Source organism: Scomber scombrus, chromosome 10 (assembly GCF_963691925.1).
Source record: "Scomber scombrus chromosome 10, fScoSco1.1, whole genome shotgun sequence".
NCBI lineage: Eukaryota > Metazoa > Chordata > Actinopteri > Scombriformes > Scombridae > Scomber > Scomber scombrus.
The window spans coordinates 27359929-27374087 of NC_084979.1; the positions used below are offsets into that span (position 1 = coordinate 27359929).

The 14159-nt window shown below is 40.7% G+C and overlaps 2 protein-coding genes across 2 annotated transcripts; one reads left to right on the forward strand and one right to left on the reverse strand.

The window, feature by feature from the left end:
• Positions 1-199: 199 nt before the first annotated feature.
• Positions 200-10365, forward strand: pmelb (premelanosome protein b). The gene is made up of 12 exons (XM_062426869.1): positions 200-257; positions 2106-2201; positions 2481-2627; positions 2930-3058; positions 4860-5021; positions 5132-5455; positions 6317-6582; positions 7508-7640; positions 7754-7856; positions 7949-8154; positions 8263-8353; positions 10203-10365. The coding sequence occupies exons 1-12, from the start codon at positions 200-202 to the stop codon at positions 10363-10365; spliced, it is 1878 nt and encodes a 625-aa protein (XP_062282853.1).
• Positions 10366-11206: 841 nt separating this feature from the next.
• On the reverse strand, positions 11207-14159 carry tuba1c (tubulin, alpha 1c). The gene is made up of 4 exons (XM_062426867.1): positions 14090-14159; positions 12662-12884; positions 12421-12569; positions 11207-12328 (listed from the first exon to the last, which is right to left on the reverse strand). The coding sequence occupies exons 1-4, from the start codon at positions 14090-14092 to the stop codon at positions 11348-11350; spliced, it is 1356 nt and encodes a 451-aa protein (XP_062282851.1). The 5' UTR covers positions 14093-14159; the 3' UTR covers positions 11207-11347.

Genomic DNA, 14159 nt, shown 5'->3' on the forward strand with positions numbered 1-14159 from the left:
ATACGTGCTTTAACTGTAAATACACAGATCACAAATCAGTCCAGGTGCCCCTAAATCTTATTGGAGGGCCTCAAGAGGATGGAGGCGTTCCTCCTGCTAATACACAGTGTAGGTCAAACATCAGAGGGTTTATAAAGCCAGATTTCTGTCGCCTGCTGCTCACAAAAGGGATATTTCATTAAGAGGAGGGGCACTGACAATGAGGACGTCTGTAGTGTTGCTGGTGTTGCTGGCAGTGGCTTCACACACTGCTGCAAGTAAGTAAAGAAAATGCATTTTTTAAAATAGGATTTAATGTAGAAAGTGTGAAAGAAATAATTTAGAGAGCAGCATAAAAATGTCACATTTAATCTGTCTCAGGTCTCGGGTGTGATGAGGCTGCAGTTTCAGATCTTATTATTCAGGATGTTTTCTGTTTCTAAATGAGTGCAGTGTATTTCAGAATGAGTACTTTTCATATTTTAAGATGGGATAATCTGAATAATCTGTCTTTCCACTGGACAGACAAGCAGCTCTCTAATATTACAGCCAGTGTAATGAACAGCACTCATAATGCAGGTTTTGTTTATTGCAGGTCATAACATTCAGAAAAGTCTTTTAAATCTTCTGTTTTCTTTTTCATTATTGTTTCTCTAACTATCATGAATTACTTCATTTTAAGACAATATTTACAAAATTGGCACACAGTTTGTATTTTTATCAGGCAACAGTGATTTAGCTTATTTTTAGATAATTTTAGGCACTTTTTTGCCTTTCTTGGACAGTTATTGGTGAAGATGATGAGAGGAAACTAGAGAACAGATGGGTATAATGTGCAGAAAAGGTCACTTGTCTGACTCAAACCGGGATATGTGGTATGCGCATTAACTATTCAGCCACCAGGGAAGCTACCTGTAGGTTTCTATCAAATACTGAACCTCCAAAGATGCTCTGAACGACAAAATAGATCAAACCTATCCTGGTTTAATCTCTTCCTTCCAATGACTTGCTGCGTTTAATTTCCTCCAGCAGAGAAAAAGTGTTTTGGTCCATAAAATCTGTTTCTGTTTCAAGCTTCAAAACTTTCTCATGACCACTCTACTCAGTCATGCATGAATTTAAATGACACAGAATCTGACCTTTGTAATGCAAAGCCCCGACTGTTTATCTTAATCCTTTTTCCATCTTTAACCATAAGGTGACGTTTAACATAAAAACAAGACCTAAAGGACTCATTTCTGGACATGCACTCAGTCTAATATTCTGAGAAATCAGCGTCATGACTTCTGAGGAATGAATGAATAATTTGGCCTATTTGCATATTATTTTTCATTTGACTACTTCGATAGTTGGCATCAAATTCTGAGCCGAACCACGAGAGGAAGCTGAAGAAAGAAGTGTGATTAATCTGAAATAATCCAGACTGAATTCATAATCACATTCAACAGTCTGCTTTAGATAATAGCTCTATTTTCTGGCATAAATGTAAGCTTTTATTTGAACTGTATTTAATCCAAATTCGACCCTGGTGACACTGTTAATCTGAGATAAAATCATGCACACACACACACACACACACACACACACACACACACACACACACACACACACACACACACACACACACACACACACACACACGCACTCAGCTGAGCATCACATGAGACGGATTGAAGGAAGTAGAGAATTATATTTGGGCACCTTCAGACACTTTATGTTATGTCACATCACTGGTGGCAAATAGATTTAAATACAGCAAATAAAATGAAATATATATTTTCCAACAACGATGAAACTTTAGACAGGATGTAAATGAACTAGATGTCACTGAAATGCTTTTTAAGAGTCCAATAAAATAACAAGAGAAGAAAACACTTTGTTTTACAGGTTTATAATCTCCTAATAACTTTGCAACTAACTGGAATTAATTAATGTAAAGTGTACCAGTTATATACTGTTTTTATTTTCATTATTATAAGAACTAAATTGCATCTCTCTTTCTAGGAAACATTTCGGAGGTTATTAGGTTTACTCATGAAATACAGTGTTAGCAAAAGAATATGTGTATGGAGCTGGTGGTTTCTGCTTTATTACCTTTAATATATTTATTCTCAATTTATTTTCAGAGCCCAAAAACCGTTTCACTCGCTATCCATCATGGAACACTAAGATGTACCCGATCTGGAAGGAAGGAGACGCCCGATACAAAGACTCTTGGAAAGGTATGTTTGTTGAAATATGGGTGGAATTATACATAATCCAAATGCTATCTTTACATGCTTTAAAAAAGACAATTAAAGGGTAGAATTAGAAGTTTGAGATGCAACCAAGGTGTTTGGGGTGCTCACATGGTCAGCATCTTAAACCTCTAGACCACCACGATGTCCCATTAATTTATGCTTTATGTATATAATCCAAGGACCATTACACATATTATTTAGACTCACAGACATAAACATTTTGTACCCATGACTCAGTGTTTTCCTGTCTTCTTCATGCAGGTGGCAGAGTGACTTTCAATGTAGATAATGATTCACCAACTCTGACCGGAGCCAAAGTCACATTCACCATCGACTTGGAGTTCCCACACAACCAGAAGGTGCAGCCGAATGGAGACGTTGTCTGGGCTGAAGACTGCGTTGTCAATGGTAACATAACGTGCACACTCACACACATAATAGTAAATCACCATGCACAATACACACTTGACAGAAAGATCTCAACAAATATCAGATGGTTGTTCATAAAATTAGGTTGAGATATCCGTGGTACCCAGATGATGCATCCTGACTTTACCTTTGATCCGCGCTTTAGTATTTTATTGAACAATAAGCACTGACAAGAGTCACGCCTGATTATTGTTCTGTACACTCTTGTCTTGGTGCTATTTAAATATTCTTAAGTAGGTCAAAGCTTTCTAATAGTCACAATGTTCTTTCTCCTGCTACAGGAACAAAGTACCGTGAATCTGAGCCAGTATACTCAACACAGAACACAGACTGGGAAGGTGTCTTCCCTGATGGGACACCAATTAAGAAGGACAAGAAGCCGAACTATGTGTTTGTCTGGAAGACCTGGGGTAAGTGGAGCCTTCATCAGCAGTCTTAACAACATGTCTCTGCTCAATGACTGAAGATAAAACAGATGTTGGGATTGGTCAATGTTGGGATGGGATGAACTAAGCTGCAGCTGGATGTGGTGTTGGTGGGCCAGTAGAGGGTAGTCTTTCCTCTGGTCCTGATGAATCCCAATAAACCAGTGCAGTGAAGAAGATGCTGTGCTGTAAAAGAGGTTAAATCGAGGTCCTGACTCATCTTGGTCATTAAAGATCCGATGACACTTATCACAAAGAATAGGGAGTTCCCCCGATGTCCTGGCAAAATTCCCAGCCTGACTCTCTCCATCTGGCCAACTAATCATCTCCCAGTGTAATTGAGTCAATGGTTTTCTCCCTCTCCACCTCAAATTGATGTGCGGTCAGTGTTCTGGCACAAAATAGCTGTCATGCTTCACATTGGTAGTGGTTGAGGCGACTTTCCCCCTTTCACTGCGAAGCGGTTTAGGTATCATGATAAAGCACTTTATAAATGTAATCCAGTATTATTGAAAACACCAAAGGCTTAGACATTACTTTGCTTCTGAGGGTCACAGAGTTCCTTATGACCCATGCTCTGACCCGAAAACATGGCCCAGTGTGGATTAAGAGTGAGCCTGATCATATGATCAGATTATGTCATTTCATTTGACCCTCAAGACATGTAAGACAAAAACAATCCATTACTTTCACTTTTCAGAGTTCAAACCTTGCATGTCTTATGGCGTAAGGCTTCAAGGATTTACTCCAAAATGTTTTTACATTAACAAGTAACAAACACATAAATACAGCTAGTCTTACAAACTGTCTTTGGTTTTTGGCTTAAATTACAAAAACACTAATAAACTGTCCTGTATGAAATGCAAAACCTGTTAGCAGCTTGATCGATTATCTGTCCTCATTGGTCTTCTGAATGTTACTAATGTACATCATAGAAATATTTTGTGCAAAAAAAAAAGTATTGCTTCATAGGATTTCCTGTAAGACTCTCACAATCTGTGGCTGGTTTAAGATCCTAATGGAGCATATTCTGATTCACTTCCTGACTTGTGTAATTCACTCCAAGACTGTTAAATTTAGAAAAATGTGGAAACCCTTTCTCGAATATGCTAAAAAATAGGTTAAAATGTTCAAGTCTGTCTTAAAACGGCAGTCAGGAGCCCAAATTAACATTGAAACCTGTTTTTCTTGCTGTAATCATTCCTTCTGTTCATACTGACCAATAGAAGAACTTTTCATAAAGCACTTACAATGTAAGTGATTGGGGGACAAAATCCAAGGTTTGAACTAATATGAAGCTTCAGTCGTCCACGAGTCAAATAAAGTAGATATCCTTCAAAGTTACAGTCTTTTTAGTGCCAACATCCCTCGTTTTGTTACTATACTCCCAACACAGCTCAACAAGGAAACACTGTCCAATTTATCAAAATAAATTATACTGCATTTTCTCCAGTCAGAAAATATTTTAACCAGGTCTATTGAAAGAAAAAACCCAAAACACAACATTTAAACCTGGAAAAAGATGGACTTGATTACCAAGTAGACTCCAGAGACTGTTTAAAACACAGTTTCCTGATTTGAGAAAGCTTTATAAAACCAGAAAAGAGTGAAATTATGTTTGCTTTTATATATCATTCTCTAGCAAACAAGCTCTGACCCTCAATACATCTTATAGAAAGTTTCCTGATACAATTTTATGAAATTAATTGGATTATATTGTAGATATTTGTATTGAGGAGGAAGAAGCACAGTGAACTCAGCAGGCTCTTCGATGCTCCTCTGACAGGTCAGTACTGGCAGGTGGCAGATTGTTCCTCCTCCTCTCTGACCATCGCGACAGATGACATCCCACTGGGCTCCTACACCATGGACATCGTTATCTACCACTACCGCAGCAAGGAGAAGTTCATTCCCCTGGGATACGCCTCCACTCAGTTCTCCATCACTGGTAATCAGCTCAGATTTCTTAAGTATTAACTGCAGGTCTAGAAGCTATAACCTTCAATGAGTGTTTATTTTGTTGTTGATGGTATTTTTTGGTCCCCCGCCCCCCCTCAGATCAAATCCCATTCGCCGTCTCCCTGGACCAAGTGAACGACATCGTGGCTGGAGACATGCACTTCATCCAGAACAGAGCCATCGCCTTCACCATCACCCTCCACGACCCCAGCGAGTACCTCAGCAACGCAGACATCACCTTCAACTGGGACTTTGGGGATGAGAGTGGAGCCCTGATATCCAGAGAGCTGACCGTCACTCACACCTACATTAACTCTGGATCCTTCCGGCCCCAGGTGGTGATCCAGGCCGTGATCCCAGATAAGGCCTGCGACCCACCAGTGGACCCCCCAACCAAGGCACCTTCTGATCACCAAACCACAGGTAAGTGAAACTGGACTAAACAAACAATAAATAAAGCATTAATTACTGAGCTTTAGAGGTGTTGGCAGCCAGATGTTTAAACTTTGGATAGACCAGGCTAACTGTCCCTCCCTGTTTCCAGCTCCGTATTAAATAGACCGATATGAGAGTGGTATTGAATTTCTGGCAAATTTCTAGCAATGGTAGATTCAGTAAAATCTTTAACCCTTGCATACTGTTCAGGGTCTAATTTGGCCTATTTTTACATTTGAGAGAAGGAAAAAACACCTTAAAATTGTCATTTTAACCCGGAAATTTGACGACTTATCCTTATGTGACCCAAAATGTACAGAAATGGAAATATTTCAAATTTCAAAAAAAAAATTGTGCAGCTGATACGCATTTTGGTTGAGTGTTCGGTTATCATTTATTCGAAAAAAATTCAAAATCTACCATAAAAAAATACTGTTTATTCACCATTCATCATCATCATTTATTGAAAGCGTTATGTTCTCCAGTGTTATATAACGTTGGACCATTAAATAGTGTGATTGTAAATTATATATTTTTTAAAAATTCCATCAACTACAAGCGTAAAAACTAAAAGAATAAACTCTCTGCTCTTTGAAAGCTTCATTAAGGATGTATTACCAATTTATTAATGACTGATGAGGTATTCATGAATGATTTGTGGTTCCTAAATTATATATACTTATGAGGGGATACTATGAAATGCCTGAACATGAACAGTATATGAGGGTCAATAATGCTTACAATGTTTTGCACCCATCTATTAACCATTACAACAGCTCTACATGCTGTATATGTGCGTCTTATTGAAGCATGGACCTGTTTTAACTCTACATCCCTCTCTGTGTACAGTGAAAGCTCCTGTACTGGAGTCTGCTGTCCCAATACTGTTAACCACCAAAGCAACTGGTCTGACTGTCAACATGGTTCCTTCAGACACAGAGGAGGACAACAGCGAGGATGAGGCCTCCACCGCCTCCACAGCTCAGCCTGGTCAGGAAACATCGGCAGTGGCCAAGACTCCCTCCCCCGTCAACAGCGACAGGCCTGCTGGCTCAGCCTCGGCCGGAGCCTCCATGAAGCTCACATCTGCGAATGAGCGACCTGAAGCTGGTAAGGCTGTTTAGAGTAGTTGCTCGTACAAAATAAGGGTAGAATTTCACCAGAAGATCACTTGTTCAATCTCCACTAGATGTAGAACAGCAGTGAAGTGTCACTAGGTTCATACATGCGAACCCGAATGTCAGATGAACCTGATAAGAGCATCAGCTGATTTCCTACAATGTAAATGCGATGTAAATCTTTAAAAAGGTGCTGCTATTATACGAATCCGCAGGGCAAGCTGGTTTCCAAATGAATTGTTCTATTGTGCTTCGACGTTTAATGTTTGCATCCTGATTTGCATGTTGACTGAGAGTGATCAGCGCAATCATCTTTACAAGTGCACTAAGAGACTGTAAGAAAATCATTGGGGTCGAAAGTGATGCTAAATCTTATATTTGCACTCTATTTTTGTCTTTGGATCTTCCCTTACTAAGAAGTGACCTTCCCCCAATATCTCAAAGCATTACTTTTAAGGAAAATACAACAAAATAACAAAAAAACACCCATGCTCTAACTTTGAATAAAGAACTTTTAAGTCAACGTTAATTACAGCCACCAAATGAGTGAACCGGACACATGCAGCAGCTCTGTGGAGCAACAAGTCTTCCATCCATGCACTCAGAACAACACATACATGATCTGATGCTCTTATCTGAAGAATAACATCAACATTTCTTAACTGTTTTTATGATCTGACAATGCTAATGTTAATGTTTGTTTCGATTTAGGGTAAGAAAACATAGATTTGGGTTAAAAATACCAGATGAACCTCTTATGGGACCCGTGGGCTAAAGTTTGCTGTTGGGCTGACAGAAAATTAGAGGACCTTTGTCGTCAGTTGTCATGGTTAAAATAAATTAATGTCGACTCATTTTTGGACTTGAGATGATGTAATGCTAACCCTAACTCTGCTATTTGTCCTCACCAGGTGCAGCAAAGCGTAGAGTGACACTAACAAGCCAAGCTAAAGTGGTAGTGGTCACTAAAAGGGACGCTAAACCCGATAAACCCTCTGATGATGACTGCGTGATTTATCGATACGGCTCCTTCTGCACTGGCATCGAAGTGGTTGGTGGGTGACCTTTTATTAATGCTATCTAAGTTCATCAATATGTTAAATGGAAATAATTAAAACTTGAAATCAGTGACAGTCCCTCACTCTGTGTTCCTTGTGTTGGTTTCCAGAGGGCATTGAAAGGGTAGAGATTGTGAAAATGAACAATGCTGTGATGGAAATACCTGGAAAGGACAAACACGCTTTGGATCTAACTATTACCTGCCAGGGAAGGTGAATACTCTTGCACTACAATTTCTCAAATACACCTTTAAAAGCAGTTTATCTTAGTTACTTTTACTGACTGGATCATCGTCTTTCTCCAGCCTTCCAAAAGAGGTGTGCAGTGTGATTCTGGATGCGCAGTGCTTGAGGCCCATTCACACCGTATGCAACATGGTGGAGCCGTCCAAAGAGTGCCAGCTAGTATTGCGTCACTTCTTCAATGACTCTGGTATCTACTGCATCAATGTGTCCATGGCCAATGACGTCAGTTTGGCTGCCACCAGTGCCAAAGTCAATGTCGACATGGGTACGCAGCAAACCACCATGCAACACTACACAAGTTTGGTTGTTCTGTTTAACAATCAGCCTACCCTGAATACTAACAGCGTGATCTTTGTCCTATTCTTTGTTTCAGACTCAGATTTGTCCTCTTCTGGCACTATCGCCATGATGTTTGGTGCCCTGGCACTCGTCCTGGCAGTAGGGATAGTGGCATATTCTTACAAGTAAGAACTGTAACTTGACATGCCTTGTGGATATCCATTTTTCTACAAATGATACCCAATCTCATTCAATTAGTATATGATGTTCTATATTTGTCTCTTTGTCAACAAATCCCATGAAAAGACTTCCTGCGTATCCAAAGGCTGATATAGCTTCTTTGTCTGGGCAATAGAGCTCTATTGTTTTCAATCCAACATACACTCACTGGAGCACAAAATGTGTATTAATCCATGGTTGAAAACAGCTCCCATCTGAGCCTTTTTCAACAAGACAAAAAGTCTACAGACATGCTAGCAGCTCTGTGACGCTGCAGCCTACTTAAAAAGTAAATTAGTGCTTTGAGCTAAATGCTAACATCAGCATGCTAACATGCTCACAATGGCAAAACTGACATTGTTTGTTTAGTAGGTTGCTGACCATGTTAGTGTAACGTGTTAACATGGTAACATTTGCTATTTAGCAGTAAGCACACAGTATAGCTTAAGTTGATGGGAATGTCATTAATTTTTACAGGGTTTTAATCATTTTTGGTCACATTTGATCAGTTTTGATCTGATGGTGCTAGACCCTAAGGTCATGATGATTCATTTTCTGGATATGGGTAGCATTACATGGCAAGATGTTTAATGGTTGATTAAAGGATAAGGCTGGTGATTTTCTGTCTTTTTATTGTCAACAATTCCAAACCAACAAAGCCTGATATATCTTCTTCCTCTTTGCTGTAGACCTGAATTGTTGTCCAAAAACTATTGAAAACATGTCGGTCACAGGGCTAACATATATAAGGACAGACAACCATTCACACTCACAATTTAGAGTCACAAATGACCTCACCTGCATGTTTTTAGAAGTTGTGATATGTAGCATAAAAATCTACTGAAGAAAAACTATGGCTATCATACTCATCTTACTCTTGAAGGAATATGTCACCTAGTGCAGCTCTGAGGCTCATTGACGTGTTTTAATCGTTTCTGGACAACAACAGAGACATGTAGAGACATGGAGATGAAAAAAAGATTGAAAAGAAAAAGAGAATACAGATGACAAGTTATACATAGACGATATAACTGACGGTAATGGATTTAGGGTCACAAAATCAGGCAAATGTCCATTTCCTCATTGAGGACCTTGGCTGACATAATGTTTGGAGTTTAAATCCAGATAAATTCTCATTTCAAAATAAGAATATTTATGTCTTGCCCCCCTCAGTGGGATGTTCAATTCCAACATAACTGTGGTTCATTAGATAGAAGTGGCTGGCCGTATAGCTCTCATGGTCATGGTATCTTGTACAGTGTGTGTGTATTCCTCCATGTTAGTTATGTGTGTGTATATGCATGTATAGACATATATAAGAGTTTTGTGTTTACATTGTATGCTATTTCTATGTAACATTAGAAACTTGGTTCACGTGACTGTATCATGTGACTAGCATCATGTGTATATTTAAGATGGCGGCGTGCATCGTCACTTTGGCCGGATGAGAAGCAGTGGTGCTTGAAAAGTCACCTTGGTGCAATAGATAAAGGGAAATTGGAGCCCTGCAGCGTGCAAGCTGTTTATTCAGTTTATTTCATCCCTAGAGCTATGCCTCAAACATGGACGAAAATAACTTTTTTGTGACATGCTTTTAAAGATTTATGTCTTCAGTTGGAACCAATGGGTTTGGGGCTGATAGCCACAGACAGGTTAAAGAACTCAGAAAGTACTGAGAGATAACTAACACATTGTACATTTTGGTATTTTTTAATGGGATTTGTTGGCAATAAGAAAAATAGACTATCCGCCACCTTACCCTTTAAGCACATGCAATTTAAACAGTGTGTCTGGATGTTATGCTTCACTCCATAGGCGCCTGAAGTCCTACCGACCTCTGAAGGAAGATGTCATGGTTTCCGCAGAGCCGCAGCTCGGCCGGGCACACACTTCCTCCGCAGCATCGATGTTCCGGAGCCTCCTGAACAGGCAAGGAGCCGTCGACAACTGCCCTCTGCTGCAGGAGAGGCCGGTGTGAGCCTGCCTTACACAACCGAATACCTAACCAAGCATCATCTGATCTACAAGTTACAGGCACCTGGGATGTCTTTTTATACTTTTTTTTTAAAAAACTAAAAAGTTTTCTAAACACTAAACTTAATGAGTGTGTAAACAATTATGCTTAAATCAAGAACTTTCCCGGAATTATGCCTTAAAACATGTTCTGATTTTTGTACGTATTTCATGTTTGGTAGTTAAAGTGTATGCTTTCATTTGGACAAAACTGACTTTTAATGTTTTTTCCAATAAACTTTGCTCCAAACAGTTGTGCAGTTTTGATTTACTTCAATCATAACACATTATAAGGTAGCTTCTTTTATGGTTGTGGATGAGCTCCTTTTGGGATTATTCAAGATTGCATACAGAATCCCTGACGCCACAAAAGCGCAGCTCCGTTCATTTCCTCTGTGAGATAGGCTTATAATATTCACAGATGTCACATTTTGACCGAGATAATCTTCACAAATCATACTCATGATTTGTGAGACATGCATTGAAAGCTAACACACAACTTCACGATTCAGTTGAGATAGAAAGAAAGCACTGGATTAGTTTTGTGGACCCAGAGTTTCAACATGCTAATTTATCTCAGCCACAAACTGCTGATATTCATTGTTTTAATGTTTAGAAGTAAGATATACATCTTGCATGTGCTATAAAACCTATTAAATTATCATTTAATGTTTGCATAAATCTACAACTTTATTACACATTATTGTACAGTTATAAATACCACCTATATATGTACCACTGGTACTGTATATTTAGGAAGCATTAATAAAAACACAAAAATGTCACATGTCACAGGAATTTTATTTCGAACAAAGCCAAACTGACATTTCCAGGATATTAAATCTGAACAGCCAAACTGGTAATTGACAAACATTTCTGCTTGGAATGTATTCATGAACACATTGCAATCAATTGTTTCCCATTTAACTAATGCCTTTGTGTCCTTTTTAATATTCCTCTCCTTCCTCCTCTCCCTCACCCTCAATGGAGTCAACTCCAACCTCCTCGTAATCCTTCTCCAGAGCTGCCATGTCCTCTCTGGCCTCAGAGAACTCTCCCTCCTCCATACCCTCACCCACATACCAGTGAACAAAGGCACGCTTAGCGTACATCAGGTCAAACTTGTGGTCAAGCCGAGCCCAGGCCTCTGCAATAGCAGTGGTGTTGCTCAGCATGCACACAGCCCTCTGGACCTTGGCCAGATCTCCACCAGGAACCACAGTGGGAGGCTGGTAGTTGATGCCAACCTTGAAACCAGTGGGACACCAGTCCACAAACTGGATGGTGCGCTTGGTTTTGATGGTGGCAATGGCGGCATTCACATCTTTGGGAACCACATCGCCACGGAAGAGAAGGCAGCAAGCCATGTACTTGCCGTGGCGAGGGTCACATTTCACCATCTGATTGGCTGGCTCGAAACAGGCGTTTGTGATCTCAGCTACTGAGAGCTGCTCATGGTAAGCCTTCTCAGCTGAGATAACGGGGGCGTAGGTGGCCAGAGGGAAGTGGATACGAGGATATGGCACCAAGTTGGTCTGGAACTCAGTCAGATCAACATTGAGGGCACCATCGAAACGAAGGGAAGCAGTGATGGAGGACACAATCTGACTGATCAACCTGTTCAGATTGGTGTAGGAAGGACGCTCGATATCGAGGTTCCTACGGCAGATATCGTAGATGGCCTCGTTATCTACCATGAAGGCACAGTCAGAGTGCTCCAGGGTGGTGTGGGTGGTCAGGATGGAGTTGTAGGGCTCCACCACAGCGGTGGACACCTGAGGAGCGGGGTAGATGGAGAACTCCAGCTTGGACTTCTTGCCGTAGTCGACAGACAGACGCTCCATCAGCAGGGAGGTGAAACCAGAGCCGGTGCCACCTCCGAAGCTGTGGAACACCAGGAAACCCTGAAGGCCTGTGCACTGGTCAGCCTGAGGACAGAGAGGGAGAGACATGATTAAATATGAGATACAAACATATGATCGTAATCACAGCTATTTCTTCCTGATATGAAGTCACCCACCAGTTTGCGGATCCTGTCCAGCACCAGGTCAATGATCTCTTTGCCGATGGTGTAGTGTCCTCGGGCGTAGTTGTTGGCAGCATCCTCCTTGCCAGTGATCAGCTGCTCAGGGTGGAAGAGCTGGCGGTAGGTCCCAGTGCGTACCTCATCTAAGGAGACAGGTTCAATCACAAATTACTTGACGGTTTGACAAAGTTAAAATCAAGAAGCAACTATGATATCTGCATTTCTGAGAGCTTACCGATGACTGTGGGCTCCAGGTCGACAAAAACAGCCCTGGGGACGTGCTTTCCGGCTCCAGTTTCACTGAAGAAAGTGTTGAAGGAATCGTCTCCTCCTCCCAGAGTCTTGTCACTGGGCATCTGTCCGTCCGGCTGAATGCCATGTTCCAGGCAGTAAAGCTCCCAACAGGCATTGCCAATCTGGACTCCAGCCTGACCAACGTGGATAGAGATACACTCACGCTGCGGAGAGAAAAAACACAAGGTTATTTACCTGTATGCATTAATTTTTAATTTAATGTACATGCTTTCACTTTGGCTTCTATAAAACATCTATAATTAGGTAGGCGGTAGGCGAGTTGCTCCCCCTATTTGACGCTGGCAAGCAGTGCAGTAGGAGGCACCTCCCTGCACCACAATCCGCAGGGGACAGAAATACCTGACAGCAGTTTACACACAGTGGAAGGACGCTCCTATCGTCTTTCCTCCAGAGTCTTTTTTTTGTTTTTGTCCTCTCGTGTTTTTTTTCCCACCCTCTCCCTCTTTTGCAAGCATAAGCACGACTGCAGGCTCATTTGCATGTGCACATGCGCATGCACATCATCAGCCTGGAATATTCCACTTGCTCTCTCTTTGAGCCTTGAGGATGCACAATCACAGTTCACCCTGAACAATCACAGCTCATCCTCAACAATCGCTGTGCTATTTTCATATCGCACAAATCTACATAGAAAACAATAAAAAAATCACCAGTTAGGATGGAATCAATTAAGAGACTATGTTTTCCCCCATTAAGCTTTCATATTTCAAGGCATTATTAGGGACAGAGACACTGTAACATCAACTTTTAAAGCATGAGTGAGATTAAAAATAGATTCGCTTCTGTACGCTATTAATTAAAAATTATTGCTGTAATCTAATGTTTCCATCTATCTCCACACAGCCTGCCCCTCCCTGCCTTAAAGAAGGGTAGTGCATTCATAAGATGTTGTATTTTTCCATATCTATAAACTATATTTGACCTTTTTTTTTTTTTTTTTTTTTTTTTTTTTTAATCTAGAGAAATAATGCTGCTTTTATTGATCAATCAGATTTATTTCGCCTCCTCTCTCTGTTATTGGAGCCTGAACGCAGCCAGCCGGTGCATTGTTCCCCATCTACACAATGACTTATCACATCGATCACTGCTGCACACCAATCTGTTTGTCAACAACCAAGTTATATATCGTCAAGAAACGTGGAAATCCAAATAACAGCTGCATAAAGCATCAAAATGCGCAAGTTTGCCTAATTACAGAGGATTAGTCAGAGATGAAAAACGTCGTGTTAACAGCGGAGACGCCGGCTGCTGCCTCTGCTGCTCCTGCTGCTTCTTCACCTTCAATTAACTACCTCCTGAAATCTCGTCTAAACTGCCTCGGAGAGTTAAATGGGATGATATTACTTACCATGTTTTCGTTTGAGGGTTAAAGAGGGAGAGAAGGAGAAGAAAATGTGAAAAATTTAAAAAGGTCTTTG

Bases quoted from the DNA above. Each gene is read 5' to 3' on its own strand.
- tuba1c (XM_062426867.1), bottom strand. The intron at 12,570-12,661 runs GTAAGCTCTCAG...CTGTCTCCTTAG, and splicing joins CCTGGAGCCCACAGTCATCG to ATGAGGTACGCACTGGGACC. The intron at 12,329-12,420 runs GTGGGTGACTTC...CTCTGTCCTCAG, and splicing joins TGGACAGGATCCGCAAACTG to GCTGACCAGTGCACAGGCCT.
- pmelb (XM_062426869.1), top strand. From the start codon at position 200: ATGAGGACGTCTGTAGTGTTGCTGGTGTTGCTGGCAGTGGCTTCACAC. The intron at 2,202-2,480 runs GTATGTTTGTTG...TTCTTCATGCAG, and splicing joins ATACAAAGACTCTTGGAAAG to GTGGCAGAGTGACTTTCAAT. The intron at 2,628-2,929 runs GTAACATAACGT...CTCCTGCTACAG, and splicing joins TGAAGACTGCGTTGTCAATG to GAACAAAGTACCGTGAATCT.